The sequence below is a fragment of the Manacus candei genome, unplaced genomic scaffold (genome assembly GCF_025592945.1).
Source record: "Manacus candei isolate 608988 ecotype Guabito, Panama unplaced genomic scaffold, ASM2559294v1 h1tg000046l, whole genome shotgun sequence".
Classification (NCBI taxonomy): Eukaryota; Metazoa; Chordata; class Aves; order Passeriformes; family Pipridae; genus Manacus; species Manacus candei.
In genome coordinates, this window is record NW_026138094.1 from 8,265,018 (window position 1) to 8,287,694 (window position 22,677).

The window sequence follows — 22,677 nt, forward strand, 5'->3', positions numbered from 1 at the left end:
GCTCTTAACATAATGTAATTTTGCTCCTGGACACCGCCAAGTACCATCATTATCTCTAAAAAAAGTAAGAGCTTGGAGGAATGCAGCCATGAAACTGATCTTCAGGGGACATCAACAACATAAACATACATTAGTTATTCACAATCTTTACGCATAACCCCGCAAGAGACTTTATTTCTCAACACCGAATATACGCTCCTCTTGAATAATAAACACAGTGCTGTGCTTGCTCCAGTTAATATCAACAATTTGCAAAGCTAAGCCTGCAACTGAGCATCACAAATAGAATGCGGTGCCGTCAGGGGTTATATTTAATTTCCAAGTGTCCTTTATGCCAGCAAACAGTTTCCCACAGGGCAATGGCTTGTGTTTGTGTGGACATAAGGAACTTTTCAGTTTTCCCAAAGAGCTTCCACTTGGCTTCAACACCAGAACAGCTTCATCTTCTGCCTTTTTTTTTTTCTACCCTTCTCCCCCATATTCTCTGTGAGACACAGAACAGTGTTAGTGGACTTGTGGTTTTATTTCACTACACTAAAAATTAAATGATTTACAAGTCTTTAGAAAGATGTAAGCTAAGTGTCCAGAGATCATTAGCAATCCCCTGCTAATGTCTGTCTCCATCAGAATCATTTCTGATGGTTACTTGCTTGGGGATGGAACTGCACTGTGTGACTTTATCTCCCATGCACAACAATGGAAAAAGGCTTTCATAAAAAGAAAAGCTGTGCATGTTTATGGCATACCAAGGAAAAAAATCTTGTGGAAAATCCCAATAAAAACTAAATTCTTCTTTCTTTAAAAAAATAAATAAAGCCTTGAAAATGATGGCACTGCAAGGAATATTCAGGCAACTATTTTGTTTTGTATTGGAAGAAGGGAGTACTTTGCACAAATGTCTAGATTCTGGCCAAAACTTTAAAAATAACCTAACAGCTTCGGCATGCTGTGGTTAAGAACGTTACCGTAAGTCTGACTTGGAAGATTAAAATGTTTCTTTTTTAACTAAAGAGAAAAAAAGATTTCAACATTATCTGAATTTGACATTATTCTGGGACTTTTTATTGAAAGCTTTTGAAATAAGTATCTATCTAAGCCTTTTCTTCACTATGTGCTTTTCTGCTGGTGCTGGTTTTGATTTACAGAAAACAACCAACATCTTGACAGACTGTATATTCTCTCTACACCAAATATTTTCCATCAATTGTTATGGCATGAAAAAAACAACCTATTAGGAAAATATCATATGGACCACAGAAGACTCATTTCCTTCCAGGAAGGACATGCTCAAAGGGGAAAAAACACAGCAGAAAAGCAAATCTTGCCTAGGTTGAAAATGGAACAATCAAGAGAAGGTCAGCATTTCTCAGTTTTGTGACTGGTTATGAATTTGAAGTACTGTCTAGGCTAAGGATGACAAGTTCTAGCTGTGCTGCTTTGCTGGGAACAAAGGGACAAAGGCTGGAATTGGTGCTCACCCAGTTCCAAACCAGCGATCCTCCTACCTCGTTCAAAATAACCCAACTCTATGTTCTCACTATTCAATCTCACATGCAACATAACTGGTTGGAATGTCCATCTGGATTACCTGACTCCTTTTTCCTTTGACTTCCACACAAAGTTTACCTGATATAAGCGTGTGGGTATCACATGCTGGGTTTTGCACTTGATCTTAGTTTTACCCTTCTCTTTTCAGGCACCGTGGAGGAAAATGAATGGACCATTAACAAACACAGCCTGAACAGAGGATGAGGCATGATGCTTCCTGAGTTTTCTCTTCCATTTCTCAGTGAAAAAGGGGCTAAAGGCAGTCTCCAAGTACCTGCTGCTCCATAAATGTGAGAAAAACCACAAAGGCAGGCAAGATGTGCAAAATGTTTTCATGCTGACCACAGACCTGAGCCATAACACAAAAAACGCAGTCTTTAAAATATGCCACCATACTGGTGCCAGCTGTCTGTAGCTTATTCTTTTTTACCTATTTGAAGTACCCAGATTACTTCACAGATTTGCATAGACTCTTCACTGCAACAACACTGTCAAACCTGATAGTCTGTCACACTGATAATGATCACAGAGCAGTTCCTGATATTTCTGTATCACCACTGATTGTTATATTCAGTGTGGGATTAAAAAAATTACACATTGGCCACAGACAATGCAATTCAACCCAGAAAGCGAAAATAACAAGTGCTAAACAAAAGAGGTTAAGTACAGATTAAGTGCATTTGCTAAATATTTGTTATTTTGTTTTTGAAAGTATGTTTTGTGTTGTATATTACCTATATAATGCACATGCCACACTGCATATGCTTTGAGAGAAAAAGATCTGGAGTTTATATTAGAGTGCCCACTTGGCAATTGAAAAATAAATTAAAATTATCTTTTCCACAGATGAATTTTTAAACAGTGATTTAGCACAAGCCCATTTATTTCAAAGAATCCAGAGATGATGCAAAGGCCAGGGCTTGCTGCTCTCTAACTGATTTGAACAAATGTAATTTTATTACAGGGTAGAAAGGCCTTAGCAAATTCCATTACTGCTGCAGTTATTTCATTTGCTTTGCAGATTATACACATCAGAATTACCGCAGGAAAAGAGAAGAAATGCAGTATGTTACCACTTATTTACCTAAAAATATAGGGGAAAAATTCAGCCCATGGATATTCCCACTCAACCCTGAAAGTCAATGAATGCATGACAATCACCAGCACAAAGTAGGGAAGACTGGGAGGGCAAATAAACACTCATGAAAAAGGCCCCAATTTTCAACACTATGTGCCCTGAAAAAGGCACTCAGTCATGACTAATATGAGTAAAAATCTGGATGGTAACATAAAAGACCACTGAAATTCCACACAAGGCCATCAAAACCAAAAACATCCCTTAGGATTGTGCTATAGTTTGGAGAAATTAACATTGTGGAGGAGAACTGGGATATCATAAGGGAGCACCATGTGACTTTGAGGAGTGGAGTAATAGAAATGGGATGAAATCCAACATTACTAAATGCATAAGCATGCACTTGGGGACTAATAACAGTCATAAGCTACAGCAACAGAAATGGGATGGAACTTGGTATTACTAACTGAAACATCACACAATTCAAAGCAAGAAGATCTGCAGCTGACAACTGAGGAGAAGGCAGGCTGGTACACATATCAAATGACTGAGGATGCCAGCAGGATGCACTATACAGAAGAGAAGGATGCTGTATCATACACTGCCAGTCAGGACAGGAGATATTGTTTGCATTATACACCATTACAATCTCATCTGAAACAACAGTGTATAGTGCCAGTGACCTGCATTTTGGGAAGTGAAAACACAAACAAGTGCAGAGAAAAGTCACAAGGATAAAGAGAATGCACTGTGAGAACGGAGAGTAGAAGAAGTGGGCTGGATTATCTGTGCTAAATCCAGGTTGTCAGGATATGATCTCCTTCTGGAAATGCACCAGAACACTGGAGAGAAACAGAGATACGAGGCAGGAAAACTCCCACTTGATCTTCAGTGAAATAAAAACTTCCCATAAAATAATGACGACTGAAAATTAAAGAGATTGTTAGGCATGGGAAAGCAGTGAGGTTTTGGAAGAGTTGGAGACAGGGAAAACATCTCACTAACGTAAACTGGAACTTACAATGTGATTGATACCCGGCCACTGGGCACTCAGAGATCCAGAAGATCCTTTTAATCTACCATGTTCCTGCACTGCATCCCTACTGTCCTGCAGAAATGGTGGCTGAAGGGCACACGCTGCCAGTCATAACCTAGTGCAGGTTCATGCATCTGCAGCTCTACACTAGCAACATACACTCCTGAAGTGTTAGATCTCTTTAAACATCCCATAACGTGCAGCAAGCTTCTCATTCAAGCTAAGCAACGAGCTGAAAGAAATCTTATTTGACCTGCACATTCCTGAAGAGACATCCTGTATATCACGGTTGAATTCAATTATGTTTGGAATTACCAACAGAAAAGTTAATGTCTTTGTGGAAGAAAACAAACAGAAAAAAACCTGCCATTTTCAGAACACTTGACGGTGCTCTCACTCTTTTGAGATAGAAGTGAAACTGGAACATTTTCACTCCTATTAAATCCCATTAGCAACAAGAGGGGAAGTTTTCCTCTGCTTCCCAAACTGCAATTCAGTAGAAACCCAACAAGAAATTCACATCTGCATGCTGGTGTTTGCACCCCACTGCAAAGACTTGGTACAAACGACCTCTCAGCACTCATCATCTCTGGATAAATGTGATTTATGGCTGTGGTACACAACTGCAAAAGGGCAGGACAGCTCCTGGTTTGATTCATGCCAGCAGCACTGTCACATTGCAAACAGCCTCTACAACTCCTGCAAACGCCAAGGTCAAATAACCCTGCTCATAACCATGTCTGGATGAGCTCCTCTGTCTCCTCTTTGAATTTTTCAAAGGTAAATACTCCCATATGTAATATTGAGTTCCAGTAGGTAAATGTTTTTCTCTGTAGCTCAAAGCAATATGCCAAGACTTATTCCCAAGAAAACAGCCTCAAACCAGAATTTATCACAAATACTGAACATTCTCAAGTAACACCATCACTGTGAAGACCCATGTGCCTAAACTGTAATTACAAATTTTCATACACAGGTGCTTGCAATTCAGTACTTAAGTGTAAAGTATTAGCTGGTGTTTTCTAGAGGTACACATGCTTTGCATCCACCTTCTTCAAATCAGACCATTTTTATGTTGGTTTATGAGGTTGAAAACTTTTGTTCTCAGTTGCTGGAATCCTGCATTACTGACAATTCCTACAGTTGCTCTGTGCCAATGAAATTGAGAAGGGTGTCACATGGAAAAATGGGGATGCCCTGAGTAAATAACAACAACTGATTTCTTGTTATCAAGAGCTTCTCAAGATGAAGTTTAATCAGTGACCCCACTAAAACTCATCCTGTTTTTCTAGAAGCAAACAAAGCTGAGCCAGGTTTTCAGGTGTCACTGACAGTGTGGTGTACACCACCTCCCACGAGAGACACTCACCTGCTGGTGGCCACGCCTTGATATAGCCAGTGCAATGGACAACAGCATACTGTGCTTCTCCCTCCTTCACTGGGCCAAGGCCATTCCTAAATGAACAACAGACACAAAAATATCATGTTGACTGACATGTAGAATAGTTTTGTGCTTTTAAACTATGACAGTTAATGACTTACAGGTATTTGTAAGTTATGTTGGAAACAACCAAGTGTCAACCTATAGTTCTGTGCACTGTCAGCTCCATTACGTTGCTATTCAAGCTTTACCTGTCTTGCATAATATTTCTCCAAGAAAGATACTGAAGCTTAATTCAGAGATGGAGCTGGTTAAGACAAAGAATTTGAGTGACACGTGCAAAAAGATTTTGTTTGCAAAAAGGCCCAGTGACTCCAGCACAGCTGAATTTGGTGGTGAGCTCTCCTCTCCCCAGCCCCAGGGCTGTTTTATGCTGTGTGCTAATGCAGGTGTTTGTCCAGGTAGCACTCCTGGAGAGAGCATGAGCACTCCCATTTCCCACTGAGGTAATGGCAACTAACTAGTCTGTGGTAAAATAAATAATAGTACCTGTATCTTTTTCTCATGGTTGTTATTCTGTTCAGAGGTAAATGATCCAGAGGAGCATTTCCACACCTAAAAGTAAATTAACAGTTTATAGGACTCAAATATAAATATAAATATACATGATGAAAATGCACTTTCAGATCTTTATTAGCATATATAAGTAGACAATAATGGATACTTATTTCTGACAAAAAGTTGCAGATTCATGTTTTCTCAGAATGTGCTGCTTCCACAGGCTGAGCTTTTCAGGTATGCTACAAATATTTTCTCTATTTTAGAAAAATAGAAGAGACTAGAAAAAGATTCCCTTCTGCACTCCCTCAACCTAAAAATTATTTGAAATTGATATTCCAAGGGTGGCTAAAGAATAGACACTCTCCAAAATACCATAAAACGAGGGTGAAAACTGGAGAAGAACATGAGTCAGGACACCAAATACCCACACAAACCAATCTCAGTTTTCCAGTAGCTCCCCTGGACAGAGCATTTTGACTGCCATAGCCCAGCTACAATGTCAACAGACATTAAACTAATGTTTGCAAGATCAAACTATGTACACTGTCAAGAAACTTTAACGCTTATTGATGTGCATTTTGTTATATTTCTAAACATGTCTAACTGTATAATTTCAAAAATTCATTTGAAGCTGAGTAAATAGTTTGAAGGGTAAATGCAGTTCATTTTCAATGGGAAAAGGAATAATAACAATGAAAGAAACAATCACAAGGAAAGTTCACATTATTTGAGGCTCATTCTTCCCAGAAGGTTTTTTTTAATTCCCCTTCTTTTTTTCTTCTCAGTCATTGCCAAGGAGATGGAATGAACAATTAAAATAAGATTTAGAATTAGAAAACAATGGGGCTACTGGCACTTGTACAATCACTCTGGTACACTGGAGTTTACAGAAACAGGGTGCTAAGAAATAACTGCAATGTGAATTGTTTTGAAAGCTGGGGAACAACTGCAAACAGGACATTAGGTCTGGTTTTCTGTGTACAAAAAAGTCCTCCTAACACCATCAGTGTGTGCAGCTTGGAGGAAGAAACAGCAAAGTTCCCAGTGCTGCTCTTCCTAACTGAATTTCTTTCCTCCCAGTTAAGGGGGGAAAAGTGCTCTAGGTGCTCTATCTGTGAAGTCTGATCTTGCAAGCATAAAGTGTATAAACACCTTACAATGGCACCCAAGAGCCATACATTCAGTCTCCTCACATGATGAAGAAAATTCACCACAAAACCAAAGTATAGGTATCTGTACTGTAATATGTCACATATTTTGCTTTGTGCTTTTCACTCTCTGGCGAATTTTGCATTTGCTGTTTTCAGCACATATATTGTATTTAGGCTGCAGATGCAATTATGTACTTTCCCCTCTTAACCACACAGACAGAAATTTATTGCAATAGCAACAGGCATTTTAGCCTGTTAGCACCTAAAACAACAGAAGTGCTCATGAGCCCCGATGAAAAGCACTGGGCAGGCAAATATCTTTAAAGAAGCCCAAGCATTGCAGGAGAGATTGGAAAATTGCGAATTAAAAACCCTCTAACAATTACTCATTTATCTAGTATCAGCCAGCTGACATCTGGTAATTCATACCAGGCTTAGGTTAATTCCTACATAGCTGGCTAGTTTGCAACTGAATTCCTGTTTATTTTCAAGATTCTTTTAATATTATTGGTTTGCTGAAAAAATACACAGAGTTGGGCTTCCATTACTCTTGCGAAAGCTTTGTTCCTAAAGTATTGATTCAAACAACTTAACTGGAAGAGACAATGGCTAACATTCCAGGGGTGAAGTGGTCATGAAGTTCTCTGAAAAAAGCATCCTACACCCCACACTATTAAGAATAACTACAACACACAAACAAGGTGCTGTTTTGTCATTAATTGTAAAGGAAGACAGGTTTCAGTTTTCCTCCAATTCCAAAAGCAAGCATTCTAGAAATGCTTCATGGGAGTGTCATTACAGCTTTGGTTTTTAAGCAAGGTCTGAAGTCAGACAATCTGAGGCAGGACTGGAACCATCATGGAATCCAAGGTAAATGCATACCTCATCCTGCAAATGAAAGAGCGCCTGGATCCCATGCACATTCTCATTGAGGACTGCTGACCCTCTTTCTTTACTGTTCCAGTCTTCAAGTCCAGGATTCGTCCTAGAAATGCCAGGGAGAGCAACTGGTGTTCAGTGCATAAATTTAATTCCATTTACTAGAAACTAAGATAACAAGAAGTTCGTAAGCTGAATGCCATTAGCCCAGTTAGGGGAAAAAATACCAACGAAAAGTCTTGATCCTGGTCTCAGAGGGGAGGATCAGTTATGTGCTGGCTTAACTAACGATTTCAGCAAGGCTGACTGAGTCACAACAGTGATGGCTCTTCTCTTGATTGGCCCAAGACCAACTTCCAAGGCAGAGTCAAATGTCTGGAGGCAGACAATGACAGCAGGCATAGCTTTTGACTTGATTTGCTCCACTCTTTACCAGAACTGTGGATAAAGCAACTTGTATCATTCCCCAGACAGCTGCTCTCTTTCCCTGTGCTTGTGCTTATCCAGATGCTCCCATCACAGCACCACTTCACACAGCCAGAACTGTTGTGATGGTGAGAAGCACGTAAAACCAAAGTTTTCTCCTGGATAGCGAGATACATCACTTGTGGCGGGGCCCTTTCATAGTTGATGAAAACCTGATAAGTCAGAGTATTTCTGAAGTTAATTTTCAGCTGGACCAGTGAGAGGATCTGACTCACCAAACAGAAACACGAGTCCATGCAAGGTCCATGTCCAGACCCTGCTGACTACAAACCTCAGAATCACACACCAGAGGCACAGCACTGAAAAGTGCAGACAGCTACCAAGTTGTCAAAAGGGACCACTGAGCTGGCACTCCTATGGTAAGTGGGGGGAGGTCTTTAGTAAAAAACAGGGGGTAACAGATTAATTTTTTCATTCAAAACAGAAGGTAGTGGTTACTACAGATAGGTTCAGATCAGTGACTGCAGGGTACTAGTTATCACCTATAATCCTTCTGTTTATCACCAAAGATCTAACAGAATGGACTTTTGTATCTACAGCTCAGTTGATAACAAATAACAGATGAGTATAAAATCTTGCACAGACTAGAAATGAATCACTGGCCCAGGTCCATGATGCTACAAGGCTGGAGGTAGCCACAGAAGTGACAGTGGGCAAGAGAAATGCAGTGCAACATCTGCTGGGCAATTAAATGACAGCCACCAGTGCTGACAACATCAGACCATGAGCAAACCCACATGCTTAAGGTGGGTATCTTTCAGTAACAAACTATATAAGCCTAAGTCTTTACTGTTATATAACTAGCCAAGTTTACAGCAATGTAAGATACCATACTCTGTACTGTAGAAATCATGCAGAATACATTCAGTCTCCTCACCAGACTGACTTAAAAGTCTCTGTCCAAAAATTAAGTTATGAAACAATCCTACTGCCAAACACCAATTTCAGAATTACTTTACCCTTAAATATTTGCTTCCATCCATGAACGAGAATAAAATAATTATGTAATAGTTTAAAGATTAATGTTTTAGCTAAAGAACCAAGCAGCAGCAACTCTTAAGGTATACTCCAAATAACTCCTTCTGGAGGAAAGCCATCCTTGCCAACAGGTCATTTGGTGTATCTCCAAGGTGTATCTTGGATGGCTAAGAAGTTAACAAGTCTGGGAACAATTCCTAAAGATGCTTCAATTCAGAGCACTGTGCTGTATATCAGTACTGGTCTACAATTCAGGTGTGAGATGGGATGAAATCATACCACCATATTTCCCAGCTCAGTTATGCTGACCCTATGAGTTAGGATGGATCTGAAGTTCAAACACACTTCCTTTCCCTGCATTGGAGTCTGTCTCTCTGTCTTATTTTGTATAGCCAAAGCCACAGTCTACTTCCCTATCACCTCAAATAATCACACAATTTAGAAAAATAAAGTATCATCAGGTAGAAGGCAAGCTGTTCACAAGCGAGGGCAATACATGACAAAACAAAGAAGATAGAATACATGCAGGACCCAATGGCTGTCCATGTAAGTATGCCAGTCAAATCAAATCATTAAAAGCATTTTTCTCTTTGGACACACTAACTTTGTCATACACATAAACAAAAGTTGTTTTCTGTGAACTTTTTTTTTCCGTTCCAATATAAATTCTTGAAGAGACACTAATAATCAAAAAGCAGTGACAGTAAATGTAACTCAAACAGCTAAAAGGAATTTCTCTGGTTTTATCATCCAAGAACATCTATTAAAAAAAAAAACAAAACCAAAAAGGATGCTTCACAATTACGTGGCCACTAAGTCTAGAATTGCTGACACGTGTTCCTTTGGCATGTGTGGAACCCCCAACAACAAAAGACAGAGTTTTTAAATTTAGCTTTTTGTTTGGCAATGTCTTAGAAATATGTACCAGATAACAAAGAGAAGTCTAAATTTTGCCCTGACTTACAAAATCACTGCAGGGGGCATGTGGGAGTATGAGTCAGAAATGTTTGGTGTACAGATATTACGACAAAGCTCTCTCAGCAGCTTGTTTCAATAGTCCATCATCCATGTGTTAACCTTGCAGAGCTCTAACAATATACTGCAGATTTTGACAAAGAACAAGCAGTTTGTGTCTCATCTGGTACTAGAAACATGATAAAATTGTATCAAAACGAGAATTATAGATCAACAGACTAAGTAAAGCAAAACAGCATAAATCACATCTCAGCGTCACAAAGGCAGCTCAGTTCAAGGAGGTGGCATGCCCTGATGATAGCTCTGTCACAGAACCATAAAATATTCTTATCTCTGTGTTACTGCATCCTCCATGATAAATGCTCATTTAAGTTTCTCCACAGGATGCACATGAAATGCATCTGATGTTAAAGTTGACAATTACATTTTTATTAATAAGAAATACTCCAGGATGCTCTGACAACTTCTGTTAAGTGAACAGTGTATGCATGTATTTTTTTAATTTCTTCTTCTAGTTTCTTCAATAGAAGAGTTTAACATCCCAGTGCCACCACCAGCTGGACTCCTTATGAGCTTCCCCACAAACTGGTAATTGCATGTAGTTCATTTTCATGGTAAACTTTTCTCCTCTCCAGCTCCAGACACAACTGTGGGATACAGCAAGTGCAGGAGCACTGCCGTGACTGACACTGCTGTCTTATTGCCACTTACAGCAGCTGCACAACTTGGAGGAAACCAGAGTTTGCTTTGCTGCAAAGGAGAAAGCAAACAAATGAGCACAATGCTTGTAAAACTAGCACATAAATCTCTACAGTTGGTCTGGGTATAATTGATAATTTGTTGAAATCTCCCCACTACAGCCCCCATCCAGAAGGCAGTGTTGCTTCAACCTGTAATAAAACCAGTTGTCCTCAGAGCAGGAACCTGCTGTGTGATCCAGGAACCTGATGTCAGCTGTCATGACAGGAAAGGGCTGTCAGAGGGGGCCACAGAGGTGAGGACAATGAGCAAGTGATTCATTATTTGGGTAAAACGAGAGGCCATATAAAACTCTTCCCTCTAAAGAGGTAAGTTGGTAGCAGACTCAAGGAATGAGGATACATGCCAGAAACATTCCCTGCAGGGTGTTTTCAAAGATGCTCTAAAACCACTCTCATGATGATCAGGGGGACAAATGTTCATATTGGCACCGATACATCCCTTGCGTGTGCAAACAGTGACCGGATTATGCACAAACCTTCCCCTTTTGGACCTCCAATTGCTACTGTGAATGTTCAAACACGTTTTCTGTGCTTGCAGTGTTTGAGATGAACCTAAGCCAAGGATTGGCCCAGGCCTACTGAAGTTCATGGGGTTTCAAATCTGGGAGTTTGGCTCAAATCCACTTTTACACAATAGCACCACCCTGTTAGAAAATTTGTTACTCCATGTTTATGCACCGCATGCTAAGGTTTATAGCCTCGTAATCAAACACAATCTGTTCTTTGTTACTTTTTTAATTTCTTTCTCTTTTTTTTGGTGGATTCAAAACTCCCATAAACTTCAACACCTAATTCCACCACAAATGCTTTCTCTGCTGGAGTTCTAGTTCTAAGAATCCTTCAGTCTGTAACCAGAAGGAAGAGTTGCTACATAAGGACATTCTTCTGCAAAAATTTCAGTGCAAGTTGAAATGACTGCCTCTAAAAACAGGCATATGGTGCTCACATCCAGATTGCAGCATGGAAACACCCAGCTTACAGAGATGGGATGAAATTTGCTTTGGCCTCGTGCACAAAAATACTATTGGCAAAGTACAAGATACAATTTTCCATTTCCCTCTAACTCATGAGTACATGGACTGCTGTCCTGCACAGAATCTTGGACCTGATAAGGAAACAGTCTGAATGAATATATGGAGTCTCACCTTGCCCTCAATATCTTCAGTAACCCAGCAAATTTCACTCTCTAGATGATAATGTCTTGTCTTACAAAGAACAAGTTAGATATTTCATAATTCTTCTCAGCCACCAGATTGTCCACATATTTCTTTCCAGGCAAAATAAAATAAAGGATAAACTAAGTTTGGTTTGGACAAGATAACAAAAGATAACTTTGTGCTCATCAAAAATACTCCACAGGCTGCTGAAGGAAGACAAACAGAACACAGGAATACCGAACCCAAAAATCCTTATGAAAACTAAAAACATCTTTATCTTACTATAAAACCGGAAAAAGCAAGACAGGGATGCAGGAAAACAAGAGGAAATAATTAAAAATAAAAACAAAGCAATGGTCAAGGTACTGTTGCTTCTGAACACAGCTTCAAATGCAAGCTCACCCTGAAACTGAAGGGTCAGACAACAAAGGACTTCTATGGTGATGCTCTATTAGAACATTAAGTCTTTATAAATTAGTAGCAAAGATCAGCTGAAAGATGACTGTTCTCAACTAAAACAGTTTGTAGAGAATCAAGATACAGGTCACTGCTTGGGACAAACAATCAAGTTCAAGAAAACAAGGTGAAACTTTTTTAAGCTTTCATTTATCAGTTTACACCTGTGCACTGACTAGAGCTGAACATTCAGCTTTACACCAACTGAGGTGCTCAGCTGACAGAGTCCCTCTTGAAAGCAACAGATACATTATGAATACATGAAGAAAATGTCCTCAGTAAGATTAAATAGCCTAAATTTGATCAACTTGTGTTAAATTACTCTTGATAAGCTTATGACAGAGCGATTATTCTGCATTAATTCAACAATAAAACAAAATAAAAATCTTTACAAATGTACAGCCTTAAAACTCTAAGGGATACAATTTTATCTCATGTTCAGTGCAGCAACTGCTTTAAGCTCTATTAAGTTTAATAAATATACATCCACCCTGTGGATCTCAACATAAAAAAAGTTATAGATGATGATACAAGAATACATTAAGAATCACAATTGCAATGCAAACACCTTTCAGGAACTCACATTTACATAAACTAGATTCTAGAAGCTCACAATATACAAATAAGACAATATACACATAAAAAAACCCTCAAAACCCCAAAAGAACCATGGACAGTCTTTCTTTCAGCATTTTAGGGTTTATTATTTACATAAAGGCAATGCTCATAGATGCAAAGACCTATCAACCACGCACATACACACACTGGAGCACACAGTCTCTGTCCTGAAAGCCCAAGTCCCTGCCCTACAAATATCAAGGTATTTACTGTAGGGTTGGTGAGACTGAGAGCAACTGCCAGAGCTCGGAAATAGGCTGCAGGGCACCCAAGTATCCTCTATAAACAGGAAAGCAGAGCATCCCTTCAGCATCACACCACCACATATGTGGAGTGAATCCACCAAACAATACAATATTAACAAAACTGTACCAATAAAAAGTGCATGTCTCTGCCCCCTCATTGAAAAGAAAACAAACACATGAGGAATAGAAATAGCCTGAACGTTCAAAACAACAGACGAGCTTAAGACCATCCTAACTTAAAATTACAGACTAAGGGCAGAACCACATGATTGGCACCAGTTACCCTGTGCACCTACAACCAGCACTGATTTTACAGTGGGTCTTCCTTGATCACATCAAGGTTACAGTGCAGATCCCACAGGCAATGCCCACCCAAACCCTGTTGTTTATTGTAACACCACTCCTTCATATTTGCTGATTAGTTAATGGTCTTTTAAATCTTTGACAAAAAAGACACCAATTCTTGAACATTTAAAACACATAGAGAGGCCATGAAGAATGCACAGTTCTTGAAATTAAGAGCCTGATGAGGTTGTTTTCCCTGAACAAATTTGCTAACTCGTGATGCTCATCTCGTTCACAAATAAGCCCAGCGTGCAGACACTGGCACTCCCCACAACACTCCTTCCCCAGCACCAGACACAGCACCACGACATGGGACTGTGGCCAGGGATTGGGATGATGCAGAGCAGATGGGCTTGGAACAGGCAGCAGGCTCTGCTCTTTCATACTTTGGATTCATGTACGTACAGTTTTAATTCACATGTGGAAAGGGTCTGTTCTCCAGACTGTCTCCCCTGTGGTGCAGGAGCTCCTGGGTTCTGTTTGGAAGGTGTCTGGTAGCACAAGTCACCACTTACTGGTATCACAGCATTTACAGACCACAATCACAACTCCAATCTCTGGTTTACAGGAAAGTCAGGACATCGCACGGGGTGAGGGGATAGGGATGAAAACAACAGTGGACGTGTTCCTATCATGTGGAGATGGTTGATGCAATTTAAATCTTTCCTGATTCTTAAGCTAAAGGAAGGCAGGTCTAGATTAGATATAAGGAAGAAATTCTTCACTATGAGGGTGGTAAAACCCTGGCACAGGTTGTTCCATCCTGGGGCAGACATCCCATCCCTGGAAGTGTTCAAGGTCAGGTTGGATAGAGATTTGAGCAACCTGGTCTAGTGGAAGATGTTCCTGCCCACGGCAAGGAGGTTGGAACTAGATGATCCTTAAGGCCTTTCCAACCAAAACTATTCCATGATTATAAATATAAACCATCAAAGCTCAGTCTCCTCACTAGTCTAGCTTCTCAGGGGGATTATTTGAACCTCTCTAAATATGTTAAGGTTTACATCATCTAATTGCAAAAGGCGTTGTATAAGCATTAGAGTCAAGTTATGACATTCTTACAATAGAATGAAGAGTTGATCCAATCAACAGCAAAGTTAAAAAAAAATAAAAGAAGTAGTAATGCAATAGAAATGCAGCTATTTTTAAATATCTGTCTATCCCCTACTTACCAACTGGAGACACTGACCCACAAAGGGAGAATTGAAAAGCTTTCTCACCCCCTCTTGTTTTTCAATAAGAAACCCCTCATGTTACACAGCTGTTTGCTTAATACAACTTGTTATTATAAAAGATCACAAGACCAAAAGGTCTCTGCTGTGCCTGCCTTCATGTTTGACTAACCAGTCTGCATCATGTCATTCTCCACAGTGCTGGGCAAATATGCATCATTTTAATTAAATTAAAAAGGAAACTATGTGCTCTTTTGAGCCTTGCTATTGAGTTAATTTTAAGGGACTATCTGAAGGGATAGTGTTACAGATCACATGCATGCTGATGGACCTGGAAAAACTGGACATTGAAAAAGTGAGCAAATAATTCAAAGCATATGTTGAAAGTTAAGTTATAACACCAAAAAAAAACAACCAAAAAACCAACTCATAAAACATTTTAAGAACTAAATGTATTTTGAACTCTCAAGAATGGTTACCTTATGTATGGGAAACAATCAGTGTACTAATGAAAATAGTTTATAGAAGCCCATATAGATGTATAAGCTCGCCCTAGACATAAACACAGGGCATCTATCTCTGTTTCCAGTTCCCTACCTGTAAAATGGGGCAATGATCCTTTCTTTTTTTATCTTTGCATAGTTCATTTAAACCTTAGCAGCAGCTTTATTGTGCTATAGGTTCATACAAGCCCTGACTCGGCCACGCTCTGATCTTTGCAGGTACTTTCAGGCTCAGTCCCTAAACAAATACACACGACAAAGCTCGTGGGTAGCTGGGGTAGCACTTCTGTTACAAACACCATATCAGATGTCTTTGAAGGAAAGACAGCTGGAGAAAACTATCATACAAAGGCCTGCCTGTGATCCAAGATACAAATGGCTCCTCAAAAGACAGTCAGACTTTCTGTAACTAGAAAAAGGATGTAAAACCCCAGAAACTCCAAAGCACCATCAGCAGATACTCCCAGGACAGGACAGCTATCCAAAATAACACTGAAATACGTAATTGATTCTTTTGCCATTCACAGCTGCATAATAAATCAATATATAAAGGTTGTAAGTAGCTTTTAAATTAACCTATTTGTTTCACTTGAATGCTCAGCAAGAAGCTTTACTGAAAAACCCTTCTGCCAAAAAAGCTTCAGCTCCTGGCCTTCCGTATTATTTGTACTTCATTATCAAACTCAAATAACTGGGATTTATGCTTATTAGTAAACACTAGTATTGCCTGGTTCTGAAATCTGGCTGTGGTGACACACCACGGAATAGTCCATTAGAGGAAATAAATACTGACCACAAGATGACTTTGTAACATGTTTTGCTGCGGACAGAATGAAATTGAAACACATGAGAGGGAAAGAGAGAAAGGAGAAAAAGGCCCGAGGATGTTGTCTGGCTGTTTTTATAGGCTACTTCTTTAGCTCAATTAAAATAAGGTTTGTGAGGCAAAACATCACTGTAAGTTTTAACTCTCTTTCTGAAGACTCGAGACACTTAAAAAACACATGCAAAAGTCTCCACGCTATGAAAATACAAAGAAGAATGTTTGATGACATAAGTTCAGATTTAAGGGGCTACAACAAAACGCATCAAACCACAGAAAATTGCCAGTGGGCCACATTCCCACTCCGGTTATGCACTGCCACACAGGAGGCTTTTCCCTCCCTGCAGCTCTGTGCAGGGTACCAGTGAGGAGCAAGTGAGTCTCAACAGGCTGGTGGAAGGCCAGGGAAGGATCAAAGACTGTGGAATTCCTGCCTCTGCTCTCTCAGTATTATGAAACAGTTGAGCCTCAGGTAAGGACAGAGAGATGACAGCAGCATGGGGTAAAACATTTATTCCCCTTTTGAAGCAAGTGGGTGGAACACTACCACACACATGAGGCACTCCTCCTCCCTGTGCCTCCCCAGGCTGTTACTACAACTCATCACGTAATAATAAAATATTTTAGTGTATCATATTAACTGCATTGAGACAACACAACATTCAAATGAGGCTAAAGGAAAAGTTCCTGCTCCACAGGGCAGATGTTAAGGCTAATACTGCACCCTCCCAGCATCTGTGGAGCTGCCATCAAAGAACAGAAACACCTGAGATTTACAGAAGGTTGCAAGCAAGGCCAGTGCCAAAACGTTCCAAGATGCATATTTGGACTGCTTTGTTGGCGATGTGTTAACCAAAGAAGTTGGTCAAGTATTTGTAAAACACTGGTATTTTTCAAAAGGGGTAAAAAAAAAACCATCATCAACTTCACATATCTCATCGTGTTTAACTAAACAGAGCAGGTTGAATAAATATTGAACATTAAAAAAGTACCCACCACCCTTGAAACCCAGCAGCTGAAAATGATCCAGTCCAACATCTGTGACAACAGACCAAAGTACGTGGCAGTTTCCAAGTGAGAAACTGAAGACTGAAAGAAATAGTGACCGCAAAACCCACTTGCACATGCATGTCCAAACACCTGAAAATTCACCCTAAAAGCATTCCCTAACGCTAATCAGGTGTAATAAGTTTGCCTCAGAGTACAAGGCTAAAACTGCTTCCTTATTTTGGTAAAAGCATGTACTGACCTCTTTAAACCACCATTATAATTACCAAAGTAATTTAAAAAAAATGCAACTTATTATCACTGGTTTTCCTTCCAGCACTTTCCACCCAAATGGAATGTGTCAGCAGCAGGGATACCACTGGGTCACTGTGTTTGTGTAGGAGTTGGTTTTTGAACTGTTTTATACATAGTTGGCTTCTCCCAACATTAGGGATTTTTTTTCCCTCCAGAAACAGTCCTAGAGACCAAAGGAAAACAAAATTCTCTTGGAATGTTTGAGAGATTAAATGTACCATACATTTAAAATATGACCATTTGAAAGTACTGATTTTTTGAGAGCAGACTGGGTTTTTCTTATTTCTGTGTTATTGTCTAGTGTGTGACAGGGCAGGAATGGCACTCTTTAGATGCTGTACAGTCACAGATTCCCTGTTTCTGCTCCTAAGTACTTACTGCACTAATGCATTTCCGTGCAAACAGAATGGGGATTGAGGAAGCAGAACATTCATTTCCTCCATTCTACATTTAAGAAACCTGTCAGACGAACAGACTAAAGCTGAAAATCCATGAACTCCTATGCTTGGCACTGCCCAAGTTCAAAGGCCACGTGGCTGGCACTGTGACTTTCCTGCTATGGGAAAAAACAGTCCACAAAAATGTGGGTAGATTTTTTGCTTTGGAACAACAGGACAGCAATGGGCTGGTGTGTGGAAAGTCTCACCTCTGGAACATCCTCTTCACTCTCCGCAATGCCAGTGGGACCACATAACTTTACTGAAAAACAGGTATCACATGATGATTTGGTAGCTGTCAACAACAAGCCAAATCTCTTCCAAGATTTCACACTTAAAAGATGCCTTGCCAAAACTGTTTTTTTCTACAGTAAAACCAGAATGAAACTTGAAATATTCTGTTCACAATCACTCATATATATTCTATACACGGCAATATGTTTCAGGAATTGTTCCCTCTTTTTTCAGGGCAACTACAGTGTTGAAGCTTCTGTTTTCCAAAATCTCTATTCCCTTCCACTGCAGGTGTAATAATCCTGGCACAGCTGTCTCCAGCCTCCACTCTCCTAAGGAATAAAGTGGGGGCCATGTGGGTATGTGTGTGTGTGGGTAGGTGGAAAATCCCATAAAATATTGAGTCAAGTCTCAGACAGTTCTGCAGAGACATAAAAGAATTCAAGACATCTCATATAATGTCTATGGAAAATTTCTCTCCTCCCCATCCCATCAGCTTTGCTCCATGTTGTTTACTGGATGTCTGCTCATCTTCATCCTACAGGCTGTGGTGCTTCATGGACATTCCGTGAAAAGAGCTGATGAGGAACCAATTGTTTTATCCTGGGATATAAAGCACAAGTAGCTATTAATCTCTCTATAAACAAAATATTATACAACTCATTCCCTACCTGCCCAGAAGGCAACTATCATAGTGGGTCAGTTATCCTGTGCTAAGATGTTAAAATCGAAAATACTGAGATCTGCTTTTAATTCTCTGTTCTCTTACTTCCTAAGCTGCTGGGCTGGGCACATTTCAGAGACAGATGGTTCTTCAGGGTTCATGTACTTAAAAGAGCTCACAGACAGAAGTAAAAAAAATAATAAAGAAATCAAGTGCTGTCAGTTGAAACCGCCCTTTACACGTAGAGTACCTTTCTGATGCATGAACCTCTGATAAATATGCTCTTCAGAACCAAAGGCTAGAGAACAAAGTCCCAAAGGAGCTTTATGACAGCTCCTTGTTTCATTGACTGTCTCAGCAAGGACACACTTCTCTGAAAACAGGGTTTGTTTTTTTTTTTTCCATTTTTTTTTCAAGGAGTGTTAAGAGCCCTGGGTAGAAAAGCATCAATCTTTGACAAGTATCTTCATGTCTACAAAAGACACGGGGAAGACAGAGCTTCTGACAATATATTATTGGTATAAAATTTTTGGCACAAAAGCCTACAATAGAATAGACTTTTTAACCATTTTTTTTTAATAAATAGGCTGATCCAACTTTTAAGTGGATGTGGAGAAGTTAATAATGTGGCTTGCTAATACAGTGCAGAAGTCACCTCATTAATTGTTTTGATAATATATTACTTTTCCATTAGACGTGAGTTTTACTGTTACTGATGATGACATTTAAGGCATGACAGAATTATATTTGCCAGGGCTGAGTTTCTGGTCATGCCTCAAGTCGGTCTTTGAATTTCTTTTGAGAATTTTACATGAGAAGCCAAATAGGAGTCTCATCCAGCTCTTCTCTGTATCAGTTAGAGTTCTAAATAATTCATGGAAAGTCAGAGTTCAAATCACATTTGCATTCACTTGGTTGGCTGTCTGTATGAGAACCACCCCCTCTCTTCTAAGAAAGATCATGCAGAAATCAGAGTTGGAAAACTGACATGGGAGTATAAGGCAGCTCACAGTATAAAAATCATGTGCTGATTTTCAGGAAGATTATCTGTTGTAGAGAGAAGTTATCCCTAATCTTTTCTTTCACATGGTTATCTACCATTTGTTGAGCACTTCCCATCTGTTCAGTGCTGTGGAAAGTTTTACTTTGCTTCTCCACTGGTGAGCTACTGGTCTCTGGCACTGCTCTCTTTCAAGTTGAACACCATTTTTCTCATTTTTACACACAATTTGACTCTATCTACAACATCTGCATTTTGTGTCTGTGTCTACAAACTGCTTGGTAACAGAGCTTTGCAGTTGGACAGAAAACTGCATGTGGTGAAATCATCACTGCAAGACAACACATTATTTGAAGGTTCTGCAAGACAGGTTCCCCAATCCAAATCTCTGTTTGTATAACATGGAGTGATGTTTCCATAACATACACAAACCACAGCAAATTGCCACAAAATGCTCTTTTCTTCTCAAAAGGTACCTATCAGCTCAGTTTTTTCTGTGGTCAGTCACCATTTCCGTCATAAAGTTCTACTTTTTTGCACTTATAACATATGGTAATAAAAGATCATGCCAAGACTAAACTTGGCAAACAAGTTCTGTCCAGAAGTAACCTCAATTAATCTTTTTCAGCTAGCAAGTGAAGTGACTTAGTCATCTTTAAATCAGTTGAAAATGAAAGCTGTAAAAGTTCTGGTTCTAATAATTTTCTTGCAGTCATGGGTCCACACTTGCAGCACCTGTTCAGCTGAAGCAGTTTGCAAGGACACCTTCTGAACCCAAATGTCCTGAGGAGGCTTTGTGCCACGCATATGCTGCTCCCTGCCTTGCCCTAGCATAGAGAGTGAGGCTGAAGGCAGATGTTATAGCTCAATTTCTACATGCTGTCCTACCTGGAGCTCAGAATTGAAGATAACCTCAGAGCTGAAGGCAACAAACTTGGGTGTTTTCCATTTGCACCACTGGAGATGCTGGGTGCAAGAACAGGGATCTCACAGCCTTGACAAGCACATCTCAGACATATCATGGAATCACTTGGGAGTATTTCCAGGCAACCATACAAAGATGTCTATATTCATCACTCTACTCTTTCATTACCTGCTTATGGAGAACCAGATTCGTAGAAATCAGTCTTGCAAAGAGCTCTGGAACACTGTATTTTAACAGGATAGTCTACTACAGTACTTGCTCGGACATTTTTTTACAAGTAAATGTAGCAGAGGAATTCTTCAAAAATGTTTTTCTCTGCACTTCAATCTAAGTTCTGTCTGTTCTCTGCACCACTAGAGATTTGGTGTCTGTTTAGAGGCTCTCACTTGCACCAGGACTGAGCCTGCATCTGAACCCAACATCCACCAAGTTCCATCAGTGCATCCTAAGGGCAAAGAGGTCTTTGCTAACGGATCCTCCTGTGGGATCTGATCTTCATCCATATTTGAAGTCATTTGTTTTGCCATCTGCGTATTTCCAAGAACAAAGAGGAAAAATGAATTATCACTTTGCATATCTGCCCCATTCTGATTAATCAGGCACATGATACATGTAAAGACTTTTTGAGAGTACTATTTGTTGCTATCATCAAGCCTCAGCTGCTCTCTTTTCTAGAGCATTTCAAACCTTGCACACACTTCACAGTTCAGCTTTCCTGTTGCTACAATGTGTTAGCAATTAACATACAACAAACAAGCAGTCAATTGTTCCATTTCCAGGGAATAAAATCTCCAAGGGCACAAAATGAAATAGAAACTATGCATCCTTCCCCATAATCCTAAGAGTTTAAAAAAGAGCAAGCAATTAACTCCCCAAACACACTATGTGGTTGAGGCCATAGTTAAACAGCCACTTCATTCTGACATAAATTTTTACAGCTCCTGAAGTCCTGTCTTCTCCTTATCCTTAACTATTCACTTCCCACTTCTCCTTGGTGTTAGCACTCTTCAGAGTTCAAGAACCCCCGTGATAAGGTGGGCCAGAGAGTTGTCTCTACCAAAACCAAGGGTTTTTAGCTTAGTTTAGCTTTTAGCTGGGCCCTTGATGTGACTCATTGTAGTACCACATAAATGCCAAGGGAGAGGGTGAGATGAGGTGAGGATTGCATAAGCTGTGTGACTGCCAAAGAAATGCTCATGTGAGCACAGCCCCAGTCCCAGTCTTACTCCTGGGGGCAGAAATGTGAGCAGGAGCCTCCTTTCTCCACAGGCTCTCTGTCACTCCCCTTTGGCAGTGGCAGCCTCCCAAGTTCTCAGGGTCTGCAGTGGCTTCTCTGGGTAGAAGAATTGCTAAGAGGTGCTGGGAAAATCCCAGCAATACAGCACTAATGATCAGCACTTGACAAGACAAATATAACCAAAGGACACCGTTCCAATCTGCTGCAAGGCAAGTGAAGTTTCTCCTTTGTCAAGATGCTGTCACTGCTTCCCCAGATCAAGGGTTGAAGGAGAAGGTTATAGAGCTGAGAAAATGGACCCTGAGAAGATGAGGAAGAGAGCAAAATTAAAAATAATAACATATTGTTACACTTTCATTTGAAAACCTTTTCCCTAAGCAGATCCTGTCCTCCACAGCCAGAGGTCACTAAAAGATGAGGATTTTCCTGCTGCCTGAAGTGAATTTCACTTTGAGCAGGAAAAACGTCAAATGCAGCGGACTGGTTAGTGGTTTCTATCTCTTTCAAATTCTCCATTGCCCTTTGTTCTGCATGAAACATGACTTTTAAAAGCCCAGGGAAACTTGGGGGCTGCCTAAATGGTTTAATAAACACTGACTTACAGAAGTGCATTTGCCTACTTGACTTCTTTTAAAATGTCTCTAAGGCACAGATTATTTCAGGTCACCACAATGCTTCAGTTAGTACTGTTACAAAGCAGCTACTCTCAGTATGATCTGTGTTACAGG

General features: G+C 39.9%; 1 protein-coding gene across 4 annotated transcripts in view; it reads right to left on the reverse strand.

Annotated features, from left to right (window-relative positions):
* Positions 1-22,677, reverse strand: part of ARNT2 (aryl hydrocarbon receptor nuclear translocator 2) — a 95,455-nt gene that overhangs the window by 32,419 nt on the left and 40,359 nt on the right. For all 4 annotated transcript variants that reach the window (XM_051796951.1, XM_051796953.1, XM_051796950.1 and 1 more), the window contains 3 exons: positions 7,635-7,737; positions 5,590-5,655; positions 5,029-5,114 (listed from right to left, as the gene is read on the reverse strand). In XM_051796951.1, coding sequence (XP_051652911.1) covers positions 5,029-5,114; positions 5,590-5,655; positions 7,635-7,737 — 255 coding nt within the window. The remainder of the gene's footprint in view (positions 1-5,028; positions 5,115-5,589; positions 5,656-7,634; positions 7,738-22,677) is intronic.